At 34.3% G+C, this 23936-nt stretch overlaps 3 protein-coding genes across 3 annotated transcripts; all 3 read right to left on the bottom strand.

Moving 5' to 3' along the window:
* Positions 1 to 4022: 4022 nt before the first annotated feature.
* LOC129322362 (peptide methionine sulfoxide reductase A5) lies at positions 4023 to 6341 on the bottom strand. Its single transcript, XM_054968685.1, has 4 exons — positions 5739 to 6341; positions 5170 to 5282; positions 4950 to 5094; positions 4023 to 4531 (listed from the first exon to the last, which is right to left on the bottom strand). Exons 1-4 carry the CDS (start codon positions 6039 to 6041, stop codon positions 4334 to 4336), a joined length of 759 nt encoding a protein of 252 aa, XP_054824660.1. The 5' UTR covers positions 6042 to 6341; the 3' UTR covers positions 4023 to 4333.
* Positions 6342 to 8654: 2313 nt separating this feature from the next.
* On the bottom strand, positions 8655 to 10440 carry LOC129322361 (60S ribosomal protein L8-3). Its single transcript, XM_054968684.1, has 2 exons — positions 9942 to 10440; positions 8655 to 9171 (listed from the first exon to the last, which is right to left on the bottom strand). The coding sequence occupies exons 1-2, from the start codon at positions 10379 to 10381 to the stop codon at positions 8826 to 8828; spliced, it is 786 nt and encodes a 261-aa protein (XP_054824659.1). The 5' UTR covers positions 10382 to 10440; the 3' UTR covers positions 8655 to 8825.
* Positions 10441 to 16526: 6086 nt separating this feature from the next.
* LOC129322973 (protein SMALL AUXIN UP-REGULATED RNA 12) lies at positions 16527 to 18002 on the bottom strand. The gene has a single exon (XM_054969456.1). The coding sequence runs from the start codon at positions 17874 to 17876 to the stop codon at positions 17400 to 17402; it is 477 nt and encodes a 158-aa protein (XP_054825431.1). The 5' UTR covers positions 17877 to 18002; the 3' UTR covers positions 16527 to 17399.
* Between the last annotated feature and the right edge of the window lie 5934 nt (positions 18003 to 23936).

Genomic DNA, 23936 nt, shown 5'->3' with positions numbered 1-23936 from the left:
TTTTGAGGGAAAAGATAGAGCATTGGAGGAAATATATGGGCTTCCACAACAATCATACATGTTGATCCTATGACTTTGTGAGAAATTGAAGGAGATAGACTTAGACACAGTTGTAAAGTGGGTTGCCTCGATAAATTACAGATTTGACAGACTTTTTATTGCATATCTATGCTGCATCAAAGGATTTCTCTAAGGTGCTCATCCAATTTTTGTTATTGATGGAAGTTATTTAAGTGGTCCATATAAGAAAACTTTGCTAGCAGTTTCTACAATTGATGCAAATAATGACTTATTCCTTTTGGTTTATGCAATAGTAGGTGGAGAAACATATGATGATTGAGCTTGGTTTCTTGAAAATATGAGAGAGATCACACATCAAGTTCAATTGTCCATAGTGTTAGATAGGCATAATACTATTATTGGTGCAGTATGTGCAATATTTGATGGCAATTGACATGCTTTTTGTTATCATTATGTCAAAGAAAATTACAGCTCTAAGTTTACAAAAATTAATAGTGGCATACGAAGGATTGATGGGAAGGCCAAGGAAGATGCACTTAAGTTGTTGCATAACATTGCATATGCAAGGTTGGAAATAGAATTTCATATTGCTATGAGTCATTTGATGGTTTTTTTCCCACAGTTGGCAAGATGGTTAAAAATAAATAGGAATATAGATCGTTGAGCCTTAGCAAGATTTTTATATAAAAGATGGGACAACATAATAATAAATCATGTTGAATCTTTTAATGCTTGACTAGTGAAAGAGAGAAAACATTATACATGTGCACTAATAAATGAGCACAGAGCAAAATTAGCGAGAAAACTATATAATAGCAAGATAGAAATGACAAATTGGTCAAATAAAGTTAGATCTCATGTTGAACCCAAGTTGAGGGAGAATGTATTGAGATTTGAAATTATAGTGGCTGAATATTATAGTGTGAATATGATACTAGTAAAGGTGGGAAACAATGACTTGAATGTGAATCTAACATTGTGAGAATACTCTTGTCAAGAATGGCAGATGATAGGAATTCCTTGTGCACATGCATATGCAGCAATAAAATTAGTTCATAGTAATGTGTATTTATATGTTAAAGAATGCTACACCATCTATGCACATGAAAAAATTTACAGCTCCATAATGACTTCGATAGAAACCATTGACATGCCTCAGTTGACCGAGCTGCATTATGAAGATTATGAAAACAAAACCTTTTTAGAACTGCCATTAACTGCACGTCCTCCAGGATTACCACCCATCAAGCGAAAAGAGTCACAGTTTCAGAACAAATAGGTGTACCATTGCTCAAGAGGAAGCGTATTATTAAACTATAGCTAGGTTGCATAGCATAATCATTTTGTTCCTAAATTTGATTAATTTTGCTAATCAAATGTGTTCACTAATCAATGAGTATAAATATAACATTTTTGAAGTGTATAATGGAGTGGTAAAAGGAAGTTTAGAATTAGTAAAGAAGAAAAGAGAGAGGAAGTATGATTAGCTTTTTCTTTGCTCCCCACCCCCCAAATTTTTTAAGGGCCGGGGCGAGGTGAGGGATATATAGGAATTCTGACCTTAAAGATAGAAAATGCATTTGAAGCGACATCAAAATTAGGTGACTCTATGAATTAAAGAACAACTCAAGGCTTAGAGACTCTAAAATGTATCTAGAAAGACAAAATATTAAACATATAAAAAATGTAGCTAGCTTACTTTTAGAAAGACTACATGAGAAGGCCCAGTCTTGAATGCATATTGACAATCATTTGTTAAACTTACTATCTACACATCCATGAAAAAGCTAAATACTTGGATTTTGGGAGATGATCGCCAGAGTTCTATTTCTTTAATCTTTTTTTAGTTAATCATATTTGGAAAATCCTTTTAAAGACCCAAGTTTGAGAGAGAGAAAAACATTAAATGTGAAACTAATACAGCATGCATTAAGTTCCCTCTCTTTAGTTGACAGCATTTTCTGAATATGTTTGTGAACGTTCTAAAGGAATAAATTTCACCACCCTTAAGCTAGAGGCCAAAAATTAATAAAAGGTAACAATTTCCCAATAACATAATTTTAGTGAATCGCATATGTGAAGGATATGGCAAAAAAGGAAGCTATTACCAAAATTGGGTTTATACTCAATACAATATTAAGAACCTAACCCATTCAACTTTTATGCCAGAACAAAATTTTTTAAGTTATAATTCAGAGAAAATCCTAGGCAGATGAAAATCCTCACCTTTGTAGCTGTGCAGAGTACAATAGACCTCAAATGCAAGTAATAACAGTTGGAGCTATGACAGAGAATGCGAGGGAACAATGGCAGAGGGTGTGATGAAAATATAGGGACCAACACTGGAGTAGACTTGTCACCGGCAATTGATGCAACTCTGGAGTTGATTTGGACACACCGAGGAACGACAAAGAATAAGAATGAACAAGAACAATAGCAGCAATGAGATGCCAAAACAAAGCAACAAGAACGAGAATGAAAGTAGTAGCGAGATGCTAAAACAGAGCAATAATAGGGCTGCACTGCACGGGTATTTTAATATTTTTCTCCAAGGGGTATTGTAGACAATTTATATTTTTTTAAATACATGGTCTTTAATTGAAATTTCTATATTTTGTGATTCTCAACTGGGATTAATATCACTGTTTTGAAAACCGGACCGGCCGGTCGAACCGGTTGAACCGTCGACCGGTCTGGTTTAAAAGAAAAAATCATTTTAAGAGTTGAGTTGGTTTGAGCCGTTTCGAACCGGCGGTCAGACTGGGAACCAGAATTAAGTCGGGAACCGGATCCAGTTTTCAAAAACCGGACTGTTAAAAAAACTCTTTTTTTTATTTTTTATCAAATTTTTTAAAAAATGACAAATTTTTTTAATCATTTAATATTATATTATATCATATGGCTTTTTAAGTCATGATAAATTTAAAATATTTGATTTTTTTTAAGTTAAATAGCAATTTCATATGTATTTCTTATATTTAAATTATTATATACATATATAATTTTTTTAATTTAATTATTACGTCACCGATTGGTCCAACCGGTTGAACCATGCGAACCGTAAACCGCTAACTTTTCCGGTTCAATGTCCGGTCCGGTTCTGAAAACATTGATTAATATCCTTAGAGGTCCTTAATTGTCATTTTTCCTTGATTATATTTTAAAATACTAAAAATTTATTATATTTTTAAGTATCTAACCTCTAAAAAATATCTTGTATTTTAGGAAGAAGTAATTTATAATAAATTATATTATTCAAAATCTGACTTATTTTTAAAATTTCGTGTAATTCATAAAAAAGATAAGTACGTCAACTATCTATAAAACAAGCGACGTGGCTTGTTAGAAAATAGGAAACCATCAAAACGTCACAGCTCTTCTTTATTACTTGTCCATCCTATAACCCTTCCCCATCATTTGACAAACCCACTGAATAATTTCTAGTTCGGAAGCCGCATGGACAATGAACCACCCTGTAGTCCCCACACAAAGCAACTCTGGAAAAAAGTTCATGACTGAAGAACCAATCTGTTTCTCCCTTCTTTCCAGCTATTCGAATTTTGAATATTACAATTAATATGATCTAGAAACAAGTTTTGCGAGTTTAATTTTCACTCATGAATGAGATATTTCTTGTATTTCAACTCTTCATATGACCACACTACACCTCCACGAAGAAGAAAAACACTCGAACGTGGATGACGATATTGTAAATGTTAAAAGATATCGCCATAAGAACAAAGCCACAACACAACAAATTCAAACTTGCTTCTGGTATGTTCTCTTTTTGAAGTATTCCCTCTGAACAAGTGGAGAAATAAACTACATAAATATGGACTTTGGATTGATTTATAAATGACATGATTTATGATCTATGAATGACACGACCTGATGTTATGCTAAAAAAAAAAAAAAATCCCATGAGAATACGGTTCTTATACGACTAGAACTCTTTGAGAATGATTTCGACGCATCATGTTGAAAGGTTGTCATCAACTATGTAGACAGAGACAAGATTGCACTGCATTCTATATTCCAAATGCCCAATACGACGGGCTACGGTTAAGTAGGCGCAAAATTTTTAAAAAAGGAAAGTGCAACAACTTCTATTTGGAAATCTTAATTTCAAATTCTTTATAACCCAACAGAAAAAAGGTATCAAGAACAATTAAAAGGAAGAATGATAAAACTGCACAGCCAGATGATCTGGTTCTTCCTCTAATGTGTAATTCCAAGTCTTTCAACAACCGGAGCTCTTCATCTAAGCACCCAACTGATGCGTGAAAACAAGCGCTTCTTCCAAAGATGCCAACTAGAATTCCCTCAACAGGGGCCAACCCTTTTTCATAATCTCATTGATCTTCGCATCAATTTGTTTTTGTAGTTTTGGAGAGCAAAGCTCCGCCACATACCCGTTCAATCTTGTTGCCATACTTGACCTCTCAAGTTCCTCTTCAGGCAGATTACCAATTAGCTGAAGAAGAAAGGGGTTTTGCTTGAGTTCAAATTTCTGCATATTTAGGATAAAGAACGTCAGGCAGCGATTACAAGGGTTAAGGGTATAAAAACATCCTTGTTACCAATTTTCTTTCAGCTACAAAAATAAACCTTCATTATGCGAGCGCACACATATATATATAGAGAGAGAGAAGGAGAAAGAGGAGGATGAACCCAAACGATATTTGCATAGAATTTACCATAGTTTAGCAGTAAATCTCTTCAAGAAAATGAGCATTAGCAGATAATAATCCGAGTAGTCATACTCTTGAAATACATAAGCCAAACAGACAGCAGCTTACACAGATCTCGGTCTCATACAACGGTTTCTGGAATGCAACTAAAATTTGCTCAAGCATCAACAGATCAGAAAAGTGAACAGTCGAAGGAGCGAATGTGTTTCTAGATAACATCAATTTGGTATCACAAACCTGATGCTCAGGCTCCGCAGGATAAAATTCTCCAAGTTCCTGAATTTGGGTGGTCACGATGCTGCTTCTTGAACTGGTTTGTTCATTCTCTTTACTGATGCTAGCCAGTCTTGATTCTTCAGTTCCATTAGTAAAAATAACAGATCTGGTATGGTTCAGTGGTTTGCATAAGGTTCAAATGAAGACCATAGGAAACTGATGCCAGCATCATGATTCGTACCTGTACTGATTACCAACGTCAGGACCTTGGCCAAATACTTGCCTGGGATCATGACTAGACCAGAACACATTCAAAAGCTCCTCATAACTAATTAGCCTGGGGTCATACTCGATCTGCATCATCATATTAACCCATAATTTTGTTTAAAAATTGAAACCGTCAAGACCAATACGTTTCTTGGTGATGTGAACAGTGGTAAATGACCTTCCATTCAGTGTTTCATAAACGCCAAGAGATTGATATGAATAGAACTATGTGATCGCGCATCAATTTTATTCAGCTGCTACCAAAGACTCTGTAGCCTCTAAATTACAAGAAACTGCTTGCTATATCTGATTTTTTTTCCTACAGCTAAATCTGGTACTTTGTATGGTAGAAATTCAACAATAAGAAAGGAACAGAACTTATTGGTTGAATTGAGACTGTCAAACTAGGGGAAATTTCCAAGGAAACAGGACCAGACAAATTTTCATCTAGCTTAGCTATGATCCATTTATTTCCTCAACTCCAAGAAACAGAAGTCGTTTGACATGCTTAATTAAAAAGATCATTTTAGAAAGTGGGAATACCTGGACGGCTTCGGCGTGGTCACCCAGGTTTCTGTATTCAGGGTTTCTCTTGGATCCGCCGGCATATCCAGCCCTGGTCCGAATGACGCCAGGCAAGCACCCGAAGACGGCCTCAGACCTCCAGAAGCTTCCCATAGCAAAAACTGCGATCTTCAAGTGTTGTTCCTGGTCTGGTAAGTCCTTGGTGGATTCAGAGCTCCGATCCGGATTTCTGATGCACAGAGCCTTATTAACGATAAACCCAATGATGACCGCAAGAATTAAGTGGCAGGGGATACGTGCATTTTTCTTTGAAACAGCCATTGTATTCAAGCAATAAAGCTATCCGAGTATGCGGAGATGAAGGATAATCCAGAATCAAAAGGGTTTTAGAACTGGAAATCACAGGGTGCTACTCATTCACGCACGGGAGAAATGTCAGTTGTCGTTTTAGAAGTGGAGTACGCGAACACCCGCCCCGCAACACGTCGTTTTAAAATACGGTATGCTTGCACGATGGATTTCTCCAACCGAAACGATTCGGAGCCCCCTTAGTGGCGACGACCCAAATAGCGTTAGCGTTTCTGCGTTTAACAATGACCGCTGGAATCTTTCGCTTGTGAGTGCTTCTTTAGAGGGTTCTCTATTCCGCAGATGCTGCCGTTTGGTAAACGATAATTATTTTACAATGATCAAATTTGACATTGTAATTCAAAATAAAAAAATTGCCGGAAAAATGAAAAATAAAAAATAAATTTAATCCAAATATCCTTTTCTTTTGGGGAAGGCCTCCCTTGCTTCCCCCTCTTTTGTCGGTCATTTCAAGTCCCTCGTGCCAAGTGCTTAACAACCATTGACCTACCTTTCTCATACTCTTTTATCTCAAGACCTAACAATAAATTTAGAGAAAATGATAATTAAGGATCCCCGATATTAATCCCAATTAAAAATTATAGAATATTAAAATCCCCTTAATTGGTATTTTTAAAAATATAAATTGTCATAAATGTCCCTGAAAAAAAAATCAAAAAATCTGCACGCACTATCCTAACCTTTCTTTCTCTATTTCACAAAGTCTCCTGCTTTTGCATTCCTCGACGTCTCCTTGTTAGCTCTAATGTTGCGTTAATCGTTGGTGACAACTGTGCTCCAATGTTGGTCCTCATATTTTCGTTGCACTCTTTGTCGCTATTCCCTTGCACTCCTTGCCATAGCTCCAATGGCCATTGCTTGCATATGACACACCTTCTGTACTTCGCACAGTTGTAAAGGTGAGGATTTTCATTTGTAAAGTATGAAACTTATAGTATTTTGTGGTTTTTAATTTCATATCCCCATAAATTCTATAATTAACATTACTTAGAATCACACTTTAAGTTCTCCTTGTGTATGCTAGACATTGGCTACGACAGTGAATTGCATATTTCACTATCATAGTCCTCACCAACTTTATATAGCTGGGGGGAATTTTAATTGCAAGAACTAATACTCAATAACTACACTTCTCCTGTTCTCTCTATCCCTCTTTCTCATGTCATATATCCCTCCCTCTCCCTCTCCCTTTCAGTGATTGTCAAGTGAGATAAGCATGCATATATTAACGCCCATGCATATTTATAAAAGAGGGATTTTATCTATAACATGCATGCTTAGCATGAATTGATTAAAGTCTGTATAATAGATTGAACTGTGAATCAAGATTTTGCATAGGTGACAAAACATTTATAGTTTTTATACTGAGAAGTTCTATAAGAGAATTTTAGATTTGATAAAATGTGAGTTTAATAGTTTCATCTTGTGTATTCATTAATGATGGTAGATATATTCAATAGTGTTTTGTTTTTTCTTTACCCATAATCTTTTTGTGTGCAGGACAATGTCTAGGATAAAAAGAAATTCATTAAGGTAGAAAAGTAGTTAAAGTAAGTTTAAAGAGGCTTACCTTAGAAAGTATACAAATCCAGGTAATGATTTAAAAAAAAAACTAAATGCAGAAGCTATAACAGCATGAAAAAAGTTGTTATCAAAAGAACAAGATTTATTTTAAATGAAGTAGTTTCACAGGTAATGACATTTATTTCAAATGTCAAGCACGGAGGACTACAAAAATTGAAAATATAGATTAAAAAATTGTGATATGAACTTCTACAAATTATATTTTAATTATATGTATGATGTAAATTAAAACTTTATGTACTTAATATTTTCTGTAACTCAATGTATATAATACAACAAATTAATCTAAAATATTTTTGACTAAATGTATAAGAAATTTGACAAGCTATTGATGAATTTTTTTGACTAACGTTAATCAATTCTCAAGTTATGTTAATAAATTTTCAAGTGGTATTAGTAAATTTCAATTTACATTTATAACATCCTAAAAATCTAAATATGATTAATTAAGCTTAATGAGAATAATTAGTGATTTGATGAATAATGTGGAGTATAATTTTAATTTCAGCCTAAGATGTAGGTTCAAAATGAAATGTCGAGTTTGGATCCATAGAAAGCAAATTCTACATAGAAATTGTTTTTAAAAGAGCTGCTCCCAGTTTGGTTTGTGGTTTCTTATAGTGCAGGAACTACTCTGCAACTACTCTATAAATTGTGAAAACCTACCTGCCCTGAAAGAAACGACTCACTGTAATTAGCCTCGGTTCCAAAATCGTTCACAAGGGCAGGCAAACGCGTCTGACCAGCTACAACAACCGGATAAGATTTTGGCCTAACACTTGAAATGGTTAAACACTTGAACCCCGAAAATGACACAGGATGAATATCACCAGTTTTCAACAATGCATGTGTTCCTACTCAACAGCTAAAACTTAAAACGATCATCCATACCCTAGTTACCATAACCAGATGCCAACCTTCTCTAGCGCTTGAATAGGATCACCAGATTCCGTAAAAATGCAACAAATTGATACTAGCAAAGGAGATAAACTGCTTAATTCTATTGCATATTAAACAAATATAACAGGCTGTCCATTCAAAACTCCATATTTTGGGGAAATATGTTCTCAAAACAGTGCCAAGGTTGGCAGACAAACTATCAAAGAGACAAGATCAAAAAACATGCAAATGAACAATAATCTAAGACACTCCTCAAGCAGTTTTATCAGCTTTAGCAGCAGTTGCAGCTGCTTGTCCCCTAAGACGACCAGTTCTCTTGGCAGCAATGAGACCGACCTTCTGGCCAGGAGGAGCATCACGCCTGACAGTACTTGCATGTCCAATGTGTTGGTGATTACCCCCTCCATGAGGATGCTCCACAGGGTTCATAGCCACACCACGCACCTTAGGCCAGCAATTTCTCTTCACCCTAAACTTGTGGTAAGCATTGCCAGCTTTAAGAAGGGGCTTCTCAGTTCTCCCTCCACCTGCAACCTGGCCAATCATGGCACGGCAGCCACTTGGAACAATCTTCTTTGCACCCGATGGCAGCTTGATCCTGTTAATAGGATCAAGTAAATTATAAAGTTATAATTCTCACCAGAAATATGCTTATTTCACAATAAAGAATAAATGACCTAAATTTTAGGTAACAGACTCAATTCTGATCCTTTTATTGTCGGTAGTTATTAATAGTGCACATAATAACATCGAGCGAAACAAATGAACTGATTTTGAAAATACTCCAAAAATCCATCTCAAACGTTCCAGTGAGGAGCAGCACACAACACTTGAAGCTATGATGTAGATCATTGTATATTTGCAAAGCCACAGTGGCAAAACAGAATACATCGATCAAACAGCAGAATATTTTTAAAAATACAAACTAAACGCTGGATAAATCCAAATTTACATGGATACTCATTAGGGCTCATCCTTTGTCAGAGATGAGCCATCCATATTTAGTTTCGATACACATCACAGTTTTTCAACTATGATTTTGAAGTTGAAATGTCTTTTTCTAAAAAATTGAAAGCCATCTTTATTCTATAGCCTTATCCTACCAAAACAAAACTAATAAAATTGTAAAACTACAGTGAACTAAAATCTACAATGTCCAGTTTTATTATAGACAGTCCAGTTTTATTATCATTGATCTAAATTTTTGATGAGCAAAACAAGCTCGCTCATGAAGGGCAGGTTTACAAACTAATCAACACGATTTCAACATGCAATTAAATCAACCCACTAAACCCATAAAAAACAATTCAGAATTAATATATAACATGAGCCGCAGCTGCAACATGAAATAAAGTAACAGAGGCATACCTAGAAGTGTCGTTATCTGGGTTGTGGCTGATAACGATGGCATAATCACCAGAAGACCTAGCAAATACGCCACGGTCACCGACGTGGTGCTCTACATTGCAAATAACAGCTCCTTCGGGAATGGATCTCAGGGGCAACACGTTACCGACGACAAGGGAGGCTTTCTTGCCGCAGTAGACGAACTGACCAGTATACACACCCTCGGCTGCAATGAAGAGCTCAGTCTGCTTCTTATACCTGAAGGGGTGGCGGAAAGTAACCTTGGCGAGAGGAGCTCCACGACCAGGGTCGTGAATGACATCGGTGACCACACCTTTCAGATAACCGTTTCGCTCACCGAAATCAAGGCTTCTGAACCTAGCCGCACCCTTACGGTGGTGCGTGTGAGACTTGAATACCGAACCAGCACCCTTCCTCTGAGCACGGATGACCCGCCCCATGGCGCCTCTCCTGGAACGAAAGCAAAGGCAACAGAGACTGGCGGTGACTGAATAACTAGGGTTTGCAGCACGATTTATATAGAAAACACATTCTGTTCTTTTTGGGCTAGCGTGGTTTTCTTGGTTTTTAAGACAAGCCCAATTATTCTCCGGAAGAATACAAGCCCAAGAAAATTTTTGGAAGATAGCCCAAATATGCTTTACGATCTAAACATGGAAATCTCATCATTTTTTTTTTATGAACATGGAAATCAGATTATCTTACTTGCCAAGAAAAAATCTCTTAATCAGTCGCCGGTCCAACTGTAATTGGAGTTGGCCCATGGCTGAAACCTTAATTTTGTAGCTGGAGTCTTGGAGACATCAAAGCAGAGGGGTAGGACATTATGGGAGAGTTTGTGTAAGATTAACAAATAAGTAATTTTTAGATAGTTTAAAGATTTTATAAAAAATAAATTTTTTCAAAAAGATTTTATAAAAAATAGATATTATTTTATATTTGGTTATAATAATAAAAAAGTGATTATTAGTTAGTTATTTTTAAATTTTATAATATTTTTCTTGATATTTATTTTATAAAAATAATTTACTATTATATTATTTAAAAATTTTATGATATCTTCATGTGTTTTACCTCTTTAAAGCACTCTCTCTTATTTACCGCACTAAATTATTTTCAAAAATTATTTAAAATAGCTTCTTAAAATAATTAAAAATATGATTTTTTTTATTTTGATTATTTTCAAAAGCTTAAAAAAATATTATAAAAACTCACAAAATAAAATTTTAAAAAAATAATTAACCTTATAAATCACTTAATGGATTTTCAGTCATTTTTTAATATTATTTTTATTTAAAATTATTAATTATGATGAAGAATGTAATGGTAATTTAAAAATTTTTATTTAAACATTAATAAAATAAAATATTTATTAATTTTTTAAAAAATTAATGATTTAATCGCTTCTTTTGATATTTGTTAGATAGTTAAATATATTTTATAATTTATGAAGTATAAAAAATTAGTTGACATATCATGGCATTGTATCCAATATTATAATATCACTATAGGCCGATACTTCTTCAATTGGTATGTATAAAATATTGGATAATTATTTTTTAATTTAAAAAAATTTAACTATTGATGCATGTTCGGCGCTCATAAATGGCGAGTCGATACTTCATCATTGGCACTTTGAAGAAAATTTTTTAATAAATTGTTTTATTAAAGATAGCCATATTAATCTTTTTATTCCTACTTTTTTTATTATTCGCTTTTAAAATTAAATATTAAAATTTCATAAAAAATAGGTCTATGATAACTTCAAAAATAAATATTTTATCCATTTGCTAGTATCTTTAACTATTTACTTATAAGTACACTATTTTAGGTTGTAATTTATGTCGTAGTCTCTTTACTTTATTTCAAAATCTCCTTTTTTCGGGGCCACTTTATTTCAAATCGTCTATAAAACGAGGAAAATAATATTTAAAATAAAATGATTACATTCAAATATATATACTTTTTTATTTTTTATGAGTATGTGTGTGCATATTGTATCGTACACTATACTTTTAAAAAATAAAACTGTTGATATATCATATATGTATCATATCTAGTGTTATAACTTATTAAGAAGTGAATGAGTATATTAAAGAACTGTGAATTTTAAAGTTTTAAAATCAAGAATCATTAACGTCTTTGGTGGGAAATAAAGTATTTTTTTTTAGTGGACAAAAGTGTCCACCGCTGGCAAAGCTACCATCACGGAGAGAGTCTGAGATATTGAGACCGTGTTTAATTTTGCAGTCCGTGCATTTAGTTTGTTTGTTTGTTTTTTTTTCCCCAAATATTCAATTGAAAATTTATAAAGTCAAAAGTTAATGCTGAAAAACAAAGATGACTTCAAATTGAAATCTGGTAAAAACTAATTATTCTAATAGGATTTGTGGTTGAAAACATTTTTTTTAAATTTGAAAGGGTGAAAATAGGTTGTTAAAAGTAAAGAGATACAAGAGCTAAGAAATGAGCCTGTTGAGCAAAAACAATGTCATCAAGAGACCTTTACGGTACAAACTAGAAAGAAAGGGAAGTGTTAGCTCCGACTGATGAGGACGAAGTGGAGTTGTAGAATGTCGAGGTTGGTGTTACTATCAGATTTGAATTGCAAATGTAAACTGTGAGAACCGGACAAGAGTTTTGCAGGTACAAGGGATGGCACCAAAGGAGGCAACACAAACACATGCATGGACGAGAAGGGGATGATGGGAGCATAGAAGTCAGAATTTTGGGAGACACAGCTGACATAAGGAGAAAGACGAATGGCTCAGAATCTCGGGGTTGGGTATGAGCGAGTGCGAGTGGCACGTTGGATGGTCCTCTTCTTTATTCGTCCACCTAGAAACTAACAAATCACAATTCTTCTGCCCTGCTTCTCCCATACCCATTATTAATGTTCCTCCACATCTTCATTTGCCTAACAACTCTAAATCTCAGGATCTTATTCATTCTCTTGTAATTTCAAAAACTCCAACTATTCACACCGCATGACCTCTTGATTATGGGTGATTTGATTGGATCAGGAGACAAATGATGAGACCTGCATAACCAATGGTCGTGGAATTTGAACCCGTGGATTCCCTTTCGCTTGTCCCGTGAAATGATCGGCTCATCCCATAATTACAACCAAATCACAACAAATGCCACCCTACGGATTATCATACACTCTCGGAGCCTTGGTCAGGAGCGTGTGCGGGGATTTCCAAAGCCCACTTATCCTCGCATAATGTCTTGACAAAGGATTTATCAACTTTCATTCTCCAGATTTGTTTTCCCCAACTTTTTGCATTTTTATGAGGTTCTAACAATGATTTGTTCATTTGAAAATATTCTTACGAATTTAGAAAATTAAATATGAATATATTTTTACAATTTTTTATTAAATAGATGACTAATAATCATATTTGATAAAAAAATTATATTAGGGGCATTATCATCATTTGATCATTTCTCCTATTCTTGTACTATTTTTATCCAGCCAAATATAATGTCATTATTTTTTGTGCTAACCTTGATTTGGATGGGAATAAGAAGAAGAAGGATATAATATTTTTATTATTCTTAAAAGCCCCCCCTTCAAAGTATGCTCTATTCTCGTCTCTCCCTTCATCTATACCAAGAGTACTTTTTTTTGGAATAAAGGAGAAATTATTTTAATCAAACCAGCAAAATACTAAGTGCATGAGGAGAAGTTTCTTTTTTCTTTTTGAGTAAATTACAATTACGTCCTCTCTATTTTTAAAATTTATATTTTAGTTTGTTAGAAATATTTCATTAAATATTATAAGATAATTTCATTTTTATTTTTAATTATGTTAAACAACTTAAAATTATTAATTTCCCTTACAATCTAATGTTATATCCTCTCCCCTCAATTTAGAGAACTTTAAATAATTATGAAATAGTTAAATAAATAATTTAAAAATATTATGTTTAAATTAAATAAATTTAAATAAAATAAATATTCTCTCCGTTTAAAAATATAAGGCATTTTTAACCGAATTTTACCTTCCAATAAAATAATTATTTACTTTTTAACTAACTATATCTTTTCATATTTACCTTTATTAAATATCCTACAATAAATATAAAATTATTATCAATAACGACACTTTTAAAAAAAAGGTAATAATTACATTTTAAAAGACTAAAAATGCCTTATACTTTTTAACATTAAATTCCTCAAAAAATATCTCACATTTTTTTACGGAGGAAGTATAAATTATATTGACTAATTATTAAACGTCACTATTTCATTATGTTTTTTTATATAAAATATTATTTTAAAAATTTTGTATTTAAATTTTTTAAAAATTACTGAATAAAAATTTATAAAATTAATTAAAAATTTTAAAATATGAATAAAATTTTAAAAACATAAACATTAATTTTTATATTTTAAATGATTTTTACATAATATTACAAAAAGGTAATTTAGTTTAATATACATGACTTAATGATTAATTAATGATTAAGTGAATGAAAATAAATTTTAAAAATATAAAGAAGGTTTGTATTTTAAAACTATTAAATCTAAGAAAGGTTCAAATAGAAGAAATATATCCTTAATTAAGATAAATTAAAAGGAAAGTAAATGTATTTTAATTTTTTTTTTTCCAACGCAAGAAATTTCGCCAAGTACATTTTTCATCATTCATCACCTGACAACAACAACGTGAATGACGATAAAATCCCAAGAAATTAGATCAGATTGATAAGAACCTCTTGCTCAAAAAACAAGTATTATTATTTCATTCCATAAATGCCCATCGCCATCTTCACTTTCATTTACGTTCTGACAAAAATAAAATATGCAACATCTTTATTGTAAGGGAGAACGGAAGTTGATTTAACCAGAACATTATTGAACTACTGAAGCATAAATCTCCGTGATTACCTCCAATAATTCATCAATCAATTCCGGAGGACAGAGAAAAAAGGGTCGCCCCAATAGTTTATGGCATTTCCTTGTTTGTACGTTCAGAAGTTTAGCATGTGAACTGAAGCGGTCATGTTATTTCCAGACAAGCACTATTGTTTTCATTTCACTTCGTTGTCTTTTCCTCTTAAAATGAAAAATCATCATCTTGAAAACCATTAGCGATTCTTATCTTGGTCATTACTTTTGCTGTGTCTTCATCACAATCAAACGGTGAACAATTCCTGATTGATTCTTCTCTCAATAGAAGTAGACACCTAAACGACATTATGAGGGAATACTAACATCCGAATCCAAGGTTCCGAACAATTCAAGATCTTTACACGACTATAGTTACACTTGTCACTTAAAGACACGGGACAACATAAAAGAATGCAAAAACATTTGAAGTGTTGTGTTGTATCTTACATAGATTTCTCACAAGAACGTGGCCCTCTTTTTAAAAAGTTTCTGTTTCATGGCACGTCACAAACCCACCCAACCATATATAGCAATAGAAGCCTAGCATTTTGAATGGAATAAAAGCGAATCATTTCGCTTTATTTCTGTGGCTAAGGTAATTGGACTATGTTATCTGATAAGCTAGAGGAAAAAAAAAAAAAGCATTAAGAGCTCAATCGAGCAGGGGACCCCATTTGAAGGACAATGAGACCCCATGCGCATGTGCACCAAATGGACAAAGCACAAAGCTAGAGGGAGATTAAGCTTGCGTTTGTCAGAGGATAATCTACATTTTGAATGTGATCAATTATGGATGAGTCTGCAAGTACCGAGTGGGCACCACGTCATACGCTTGAATTCTCATATAATGGAAAGGGAATTGCAAAAAGAAAAAGCAGAAAAAAGGGGTTTTGGTACTTGTAATTGTATGGACAAGTACTCTGTCCTCTGTGGGTGTGGAACCTCGGAAGGGTTAACAAAACATTGTCGATCGAGGATGTTCATTGTTGGATGATGACTCTCTAACTCGCAAGGTGAGATGAGATGTGTAGCAAAAACCGGCAAACTCTCCCATGCAAGACAAAACATGCATCTGAGTACTTCTTTCTCTGCTTGGGCTATTTGCTGACAATTTCTTCGGTGAAGGAAACTTCTGATTATTCAGCAAGAAAAAGGGAATCTGATAGAGCTGGTGATTCCCAAAAGATTTTCCTGTCATTTCCTAAGGCTTATAGTAGACAATCTAAGCAGGGAGGTGATTTAGAGAAGACTAAGATCCGTGGTCAAGAGGTTTATTTTAAGGTTTATAATTGTAAGATTCAAATGAAAAGTCAGGTTAAGTGTAGCCTAGGATTATGTACTTCCGTGATGAGGGATGGAGAGAATTGTTGGAGAATTATGGTCATGTGAGGAAAGTTCTAGCCTCTCGAATGCCAAATTAGGTGTGGAGAAGATCATCTTTTCTTCATCATTTTATCTTTCTATTTTAGTTTGTATTTGTGAGAGACCAGTGTTCGTGTTGCTGTTCGGAGGATGTAGTTTATGTTGTTTCATGCTCTGTAATTGCCATCTGAGTGTAGTTTCAGTCTTTATTTTGATTGTAATCCCACTCTATTGTTCAGCAATAGTAATTGTTAGCTACATTTACAGTGTATTTTCTGTTTTGCGTATTTTTAAGCTTAATAGAGTAGAGGGTTCCATCAGAATCTATCGCTCCCCATGATTGTAGCTTAAAGCGTGATGTTAGGGGATTGATATGACAGAATCATCAATTATACACAAGAGATGACTGATTGCGACGCATTGAACCAAGTCACCAACACCAAATTTCCCATCTGATCATCAGTAAAATATAGACCATGCAGTAACATTCCGCTTTTTTGGATGATGAAAAAATTCTGCAGTACGAGGATTCGCGAAAGAATACAAAAATGTTAATCTTTCATATTGAAGACCCTTCTAATGAAGTATCTGGAAACAATTATCAAACATTTTCAATTCCACTAACGGCTGTGTCAGTTTAGAATTAGCTCCTCCATGGCATCATCCTTTAACAACAAAATCCGTAACTGTCAAAAAATCACGGCTAGTTAATACATGAATATAGGTTGTTTTTGGCTCTTGAGAAACTGTGACATGTGAGATATAAAAAACCATTCTTATACTTTCTCATCTTCTCATTAACACAAAGCAGAAACTACTTTTGCTTGATTTGACTGTCGAAGACATAGCCTTTCAGTCAGTCGAATACTTCTCCAAGCCTTATAGTGATGTTAGCAACAGCAAATTAGTAATCATGTTCAAGTTACAGAAAAGAGGACTTGGAAAAGAAAGAAAGAAAGAAATTAAAGCGGATGAATGCCCAACCAATAAACATATCCTCAAATAAATCATTGCCCATGAAGTATACGAATGGCATTTCTGAGGAAAAGAAAACCTTCAGGGACGTCAATCTATATACAAATTACAATACCATATGGCAAATTGTTAACAATGTCCCGGTCAGAACCAGCACTAGAGAAGGAGATTCATGATGTAAAGCAACACCACATCCACGGTGTCGGAGAGTCCTTCCCACTTTATCTGATCATCGAGGTGAGGTTCTCAAAAGCAACTTCATCACAAGGGATGGTAAGACCAGTATCATGATTGAAGCCAAACTCCTCCTCAGCTCTCCGGAGCAGTGTTTGAAACTGCGGGTGAGCCAACCACGAAATGGGGATGATGTATCTGGTTCTGTTTTCCCCAACATAGACAGCAAAGTGGCCTTTTGGAACATCATCAGGAAGACCCACTTCATGATACCCCTGCTTCTTTCCAAAACTCGAGCATCTCTTGAGGATTTGCTTCAGCACAACTGGCTGCGGTAGCTTGTTGGCTTTTTTGATGGCCATGAATGGCAATTTCTTGAGCTTTGAATGTTCTTGGCGGGGAGGGAGATATATATATATATAGAGAGAGAGAGAGAGCGAGCGCGATTGAGGAGGGGGTAGAGAAGAGAGGTATTTATGATTGGGTGGATGAGGAAGAGAGGAAAGTGTAAGAAACAAAGGCATGTGGATGTGGGGGCAAGGAGCAGACCGCGAGTGTCTAAGTCTAACTGTTTATAGGAGAAACTATTGACAATGGAACGCAAGTTCCAACCCCACTGGACTTTCGCTTGTCTGCTGTTTTCTCCATAGACATTAGACAATGTGCAATGTGGGCCTCTTCTTTCTTCCACAAATTTTCTACCACTCAGTCTCCACTCATTCTTCTATTCACCCCCTGTCCTCGCCTCTCTCTCTCTCGTCTTTTCACTTTCCATCATTTCTGGCTCCTACTGTCTTACCCTCGTATCATCTTTTGCTTTTTCTTTACTCAACAAACACCCGATGCGTCACTGGAAATTTCTTAGCAGCTGAATCATAATTTTAAATGATTTATGTCTTTTGAATACTGTTGGCCGAAACTCGTGTCAAAACACAGGTTAAAAGGATGAAGTATCTGCCGTGTTCTATGATTAAATTTATAGAACGAGAACTGAAAATAATCATCTAGGCTTCAAAGATGAAGGATCCGAATTCATTACGTATTGACCAAGAAAGAAATTGAAATATGTCTATGTAAAGAAAAGTCTCAGATGGACGAAGTTGCTGGAGCGGTCCTAATGAAGGAAGAGCAGTTCTATTGTCCTCCTCTGCACAGTCTCCAAGCGGTAGTTTTGATAAGACCCCGAACCAAATCACCTCACAGTTTGGAACTTGAACGAGAGGTTCACATGACTGGCTCTTTCTATTTATTCTCTCCTCTTTATCATGTCATTCAAGATACCAAGGAATATAATTTTGAAAACAAAATTGTAAACAGCCCTAATTCATATGCGAGAAATTCATGGCCAATATCACTCTGAAAAGGAATCTAACTTGGACCAAAGTTCATTTTTGAAAAAAGGTGTAGCAGTGCCAAATTAGCTTGTAATTGAAAGCCCAAAAGAAAGTCGTAGAATTTTTATGATACACGCAAAATTCTTCTTTGGAGGTAAAACACGCTTGCTCTGGCTTGTCCATTTCTTATTTCTGTTCTCCCCTTCATTTCATCTTCAGTAATCCTTAATCTTTCCTCTACCAATGAAAATTTTCATGGTTTATGACAAGTTCCTTTCTTTCCTTTACAGATGAAAATTTTGAATTTGTTCTTATAATTATTGTTGCCCCCATACTCGTCACGACAAAATCTTCAAACCGTTTCACTGGATGACAGCATCATGGATTTTAACAATTGTCTCTACAATTTGCAGCACATCTATTTTAACGGTTCACTTGTTAGAGTCCCCCCACCAAAAAAAAAAAAACACGCAGAGAGAGAGAGAGAGAGAGAGTGAACTTCTTCGTTTAATCCTACAAGATCAATTCATCAAATAGTGGGGAAAATAACTCTCAAATTAATTTTTTTTTTCCATGTAAGTGTACATTCAACATTCTGCAAACAACTAACAGAGAAGTAAAAGGCAACCTGCAATTAAATTGAAGTTGATCTAATAATCAATGACAAAATACCAGATTTGGCATGTATTTAAAAAAATAAAAATTCAACCCTTTTAATCTTTTTGCATTTGTTTTTCTGTTATCTAATGGCTAAATCAGCTCTATCATGGTGTAAATTAGTTTAAAACTAAATTAATGAAATTGAAAAGCGACCTCAACTAGCTTAGACAAAATCATTACTAATCAATTGAACTGTGTGCCTATGTCCTTCCAAAAGAGATAAACTCTCATATGCATTAGAAATACCCAACCAAAAAAAGGAACGGTTACAGCGCCCTCCATTTTAGTATTGTTGGATTGAATGTTGCTCCTAATGCGAATTATTCAATGCAGTAGCTACTATATCCTGGGTCTGACATATTTGGTCAGTGTGTGACGAAGCAAAAGTTTGGAGATACACAATACTGACACTTTTTACTATCTCACTAGATTGTACCTGGTAGCTCAATAACCAATCTCAGTCCTAAACTTGTTATGGTGATTAAAAGCTCACTTGACATTCAATTTGCATCCACGTTTGGAAGTTTTCACTCCATGGTCCATCATTTCTATCACATTTCCTATATTCATTTCTTTGAATAGGTAGATTCTCTCAACTCACACAAACAATTAATCGAACATGTAGAGTAGTGCCATACTTAAACAGTAATAGTTAATACTTTTAGGTTTTTATTGAACCTAATTAAAACCGGATACTCCAGAAACTGGCACATGTGCATGGCTATGGGTTAGGGTTAAGCTCCATATTCTTCGGAGATTTTCACTGCAATTTTTCCTATAAAACCCACTTTATAGTAAATTCTGCTATTTTCTATGCTCACATTGAGTGCAATTGTTTTTTCGAGAATGTCTCACGTATACAAACTGCCCCATGTGATGCTGCTGAAAGACAGGAACATAAGAATTAAGTATGGAAAAAGGTTCTGAAGGAAGAAGACGACATAGTTTATAAAGTAAGAAGCGCTAGTATCTGTAGCCTTATCGATCATAACAGGGCTCATTGGCAATTTGGCTTGTTCCGAGGCCCTAAAAAGATGCATTCGACGACCACATCACGTGATCACCTCATCTCCTTGCATTGGTTTGTGCATGTCCAGGGCAACTTCCACTGTTACATGAACATTCAAGAACAAACTGGCAATTATCATCATTGTAAATATAAAATATAAAAAGGACAGGGAGCCACACTTCTTACAAAGATCATGAAAAATAGTTTGGCTTTTTTATAAACTCCCAGCCACATTCTACTCTAGTTTACACTATTACATTCACAGCTCTTCCAAGTTTCAGCTCTATATTCCTTTGCATTTCAGGGACCAAAAGGCATGCATGAATATATGTGTGTGTATATATATATATAACACTCTAGGATCCAAGAATATAAACTAATTTTGGAACTTTAAAACTACTTTAATTAGTTTTAAATTCGTTGACTGGCATATTCATTAGAATAATACTATACTTATATATGCATGTTTGTTAACATGTGATAGCAATTATGTCATGGAAAAAGGGATGAGTGAGGATATGGTCATCTTTGAATCTGATTATCAAGTACTTGTTCTGAGCATTCTTCAAGGCCGCTGTAATTTGGTGACTGGAGATGCAGTAGTATCATTGAAGATATTTTATTACGGATGGCAACCAAGGCCGGGTATTCTATTGTCTTTGCTTCGTACGAAGGTAACTGTGTAGCTGACTTTATCGCAGCGTCTTTTCTCAAGGAGGTGTGTCCAATCAGATGGGTTCCTTCACCAGCACCTTCTTTCTTGGGTCTTCTAGCTAAGGATGTAATCAGTGGTATGCAATCTTCGAGTGATACTGGAGCTTCTGGCAGCTTGGATGGCGGTGGCTAGTCTTTTTCTTGGGTATGGAAGGAATTAACTGAGTCATGGTTGAATCGTGTTGCTTAAGCATGACCAAGTAGAGGAAGAGAGAGCCTGACACTGATAATTATAATTTTTAACTTAATATTAAGCGTTTGACCAAGGAAGTGATGTCAAAATCAAAACTATATGGACATGTTTGATTTCTGGCGGGGCAATCCCATAATAATCTTACTGTCATTCTTATTTTGTCTCTCAAGTCACTAATTTTGACTGATAATTAACTATCTCATTTCTAAAACAATAACCATCTACGATTAGAAAATATATATTCATTAACGGGTTCTTTTTTGCCGAAACATATTCAAAGCTTTTAAAGTACATCTTTTCCACATAAAGGGAACCTAGAAATAATGCAAAATGGACAAATGTGATCAAGGTTTTGAAAAATAGGAGAACAAAATGAAACGCCCAGTTCTTTAAGTGAGTGCATGTGCAAAGTCTTTCTGGATTCTGATGACTCGCGGAAGAAACCTTCCGATTAGATGCTGCAACAAGGGGTTGGGTTGTGGGATAAAAGAAGAAGACGGTCTTGTAAAAAGAGTTTAGGTTTCAACATTCTTCAACCAACAAATGCAAGTCACTAACTAAAGTTGCACAAACATTATTCTTTTCTTTTTAAATTAATAGACAAGCAGAGAGAATAGACAGTTCATCATTGTCGAAAGCGGGGGCAGAATTTAATACCTAATCAAGAGAAGGCATGCTATAAGACAAATGCTTCGATTTAGACCAATCAAGGCCCTCTCGACTCACAAGCAATTCTGTCTGCATCAGTTATTGGGATGATCATTATAATCTCTCCTGGAAACTTGTCAAGGCTCTTCTTCAAGTGTATGGTGTTTCCGTAAGTATCTCAATTCATATAAGATAAATAAAAATGAGGTAAAATGAGGTGTGTACTTAAAGAATTTATAACTGATTATAGTATCTCGATTACTTCAAGTATAAGCAGACACCCAATTTAGTAGACCCTCGTAGCTTTTAGAGTGAGTACAGAAATAATACAAAAGACGGAAAAGAGTTGTATGTATTAGTTATCGACTGATTGCATCATATGGATCACATCAATAACCACTTTAATAATTAATTAATTAATTAAATCTCACGTTATCCTTAACTCAGTTAGTTAAAAGATAGAAAATAACTGACTACTATAGGATTGTAAGTCGGGCCTCTGCCCATTGAGCTTACTTGTGTGGTCCACATATTATAGCCCACACAAAATTATAAAAACCAATCTGTCTGGACTTAATATCTAATTAATGCAAATAATATATATATATATATAATAAATATTCCAACAATCTCTTATTTGGATTGCATTAATTAAGTAAATTGTATAAACAAGCCACAAACAAAATTCAAAAAATGAAACCTCACAAAATTATTGAATCTTACGGGAAAACAAGCAATATAATGTCTCATAATTTAAATAGAAGAAAATACAAAATTTTTATTTCAAACACAACTCAGTAAGATAACATAAGGTCACTAATTTCTATGAAAAAATAAGTGACATATATAGTATACTACAACAGAATCATTGAATTTTATAGGGATATAAATGATATAAACACATCTAATTGGATTGAACATAGAATGGATTCTTTGACTACAACTCGATAAAGAGACAACACAAAGTTACTAAATCCTATGGGGAAACAAATGATATAAACCACCATAATATCTCTGAACCAAAACTGAAACTAAGTAGAGAAACAATATAACATCACTGAGTCCTAGGAGAAAACAAGTGATACAAGATGCATAAACATGAATTATTGAATCCTATGAGAAAACAGATGATATAAAGCATCCCATTGTTTCTAAAACAAAATTGAGCATAATAGCAAAATGGCTTTAAACCATCAATTGTCCTTAAAAGGACACAACTCAAACTCTTACTGAACTAATACTATCTCAAAAAGATCAATAAAACCCACATGAGTAAGCCTTTGGTCATACAAATGCATAAACATACATTCACCATAAAAGTGAACTAAATAAGTCTGAGTGTAATATCCTCTAACAAAATCTTTAAGAAAAGCTCAAGGTAGACAAAATATCGCGTTCATAATTGTTGAAAACAAAACATATATGTCCAATAATGATTTTGTCAACTATATAACCTAATGAAAGGCTTTAATACAAGCAATATATATATTTTAAATTTTAAATTTTAAATTGAGGTAGTTGTGAGTGTCTTTAATACACTCATTTTTACAAGATAGCTCCTCTCTATATTATGGAATAATAGGATGCACATTCTAAATCCTCATAATCATAAATTTAAAAGAGGATCAAATTTTTAACAATCAACATTAGGTATCATATACCTTTCGGTTAAAATGGTTCTCCTCACCATTGATTTTGAAGATGTGAAAACTTAAGCAACCTTACACCCCTTAAACAAATATCAAACTAGGAATATGCATTAGATGTCTAAACATTCGATTAAAATAGGTTGCTTGAGACAAAATCCAAGTTGCACTTAGACATATTAAAATAGATATTAATCCTTGAATAAAATATGGCAGACGGAAGAATTTACATCAAAGTGGCATGATCACAAGTACGTTGTCTCATTTACTTGATCATAGCTAGTAATAGTTACTGACATAGAGCATAAGAGGCAAAAGACTGCTCTTCCCAACATTTAACAAATATATACAAATCTGAAGTATTTCAAGTAAAATTAAAG

The sequence above is a fragment of the Prosopis cineraria genome, unplaced genomic scaffold (genome assembly GCF_029017545.1).
Source record: "Prosopis cineraria cultivar Desert tree isolate PC_DT_omini unplaced genomic scaffold, ASM2901754v1 PC10, whole genome shotgun sequence".
In the NCBI taxonomy this organism is placed as follows: domain Eukaryota; kingdom Viridiplantae; phylum Streptophyta; class Magnoliopsida; order Fabales; family Fabaceae; genus Prosopis; species Prosopis cineraria.
The sequence above is the reverse complement of the archived record's forward strand: the minus strand, read 5'-3'. Positions and strand labels throughout refer to the sequence as shown.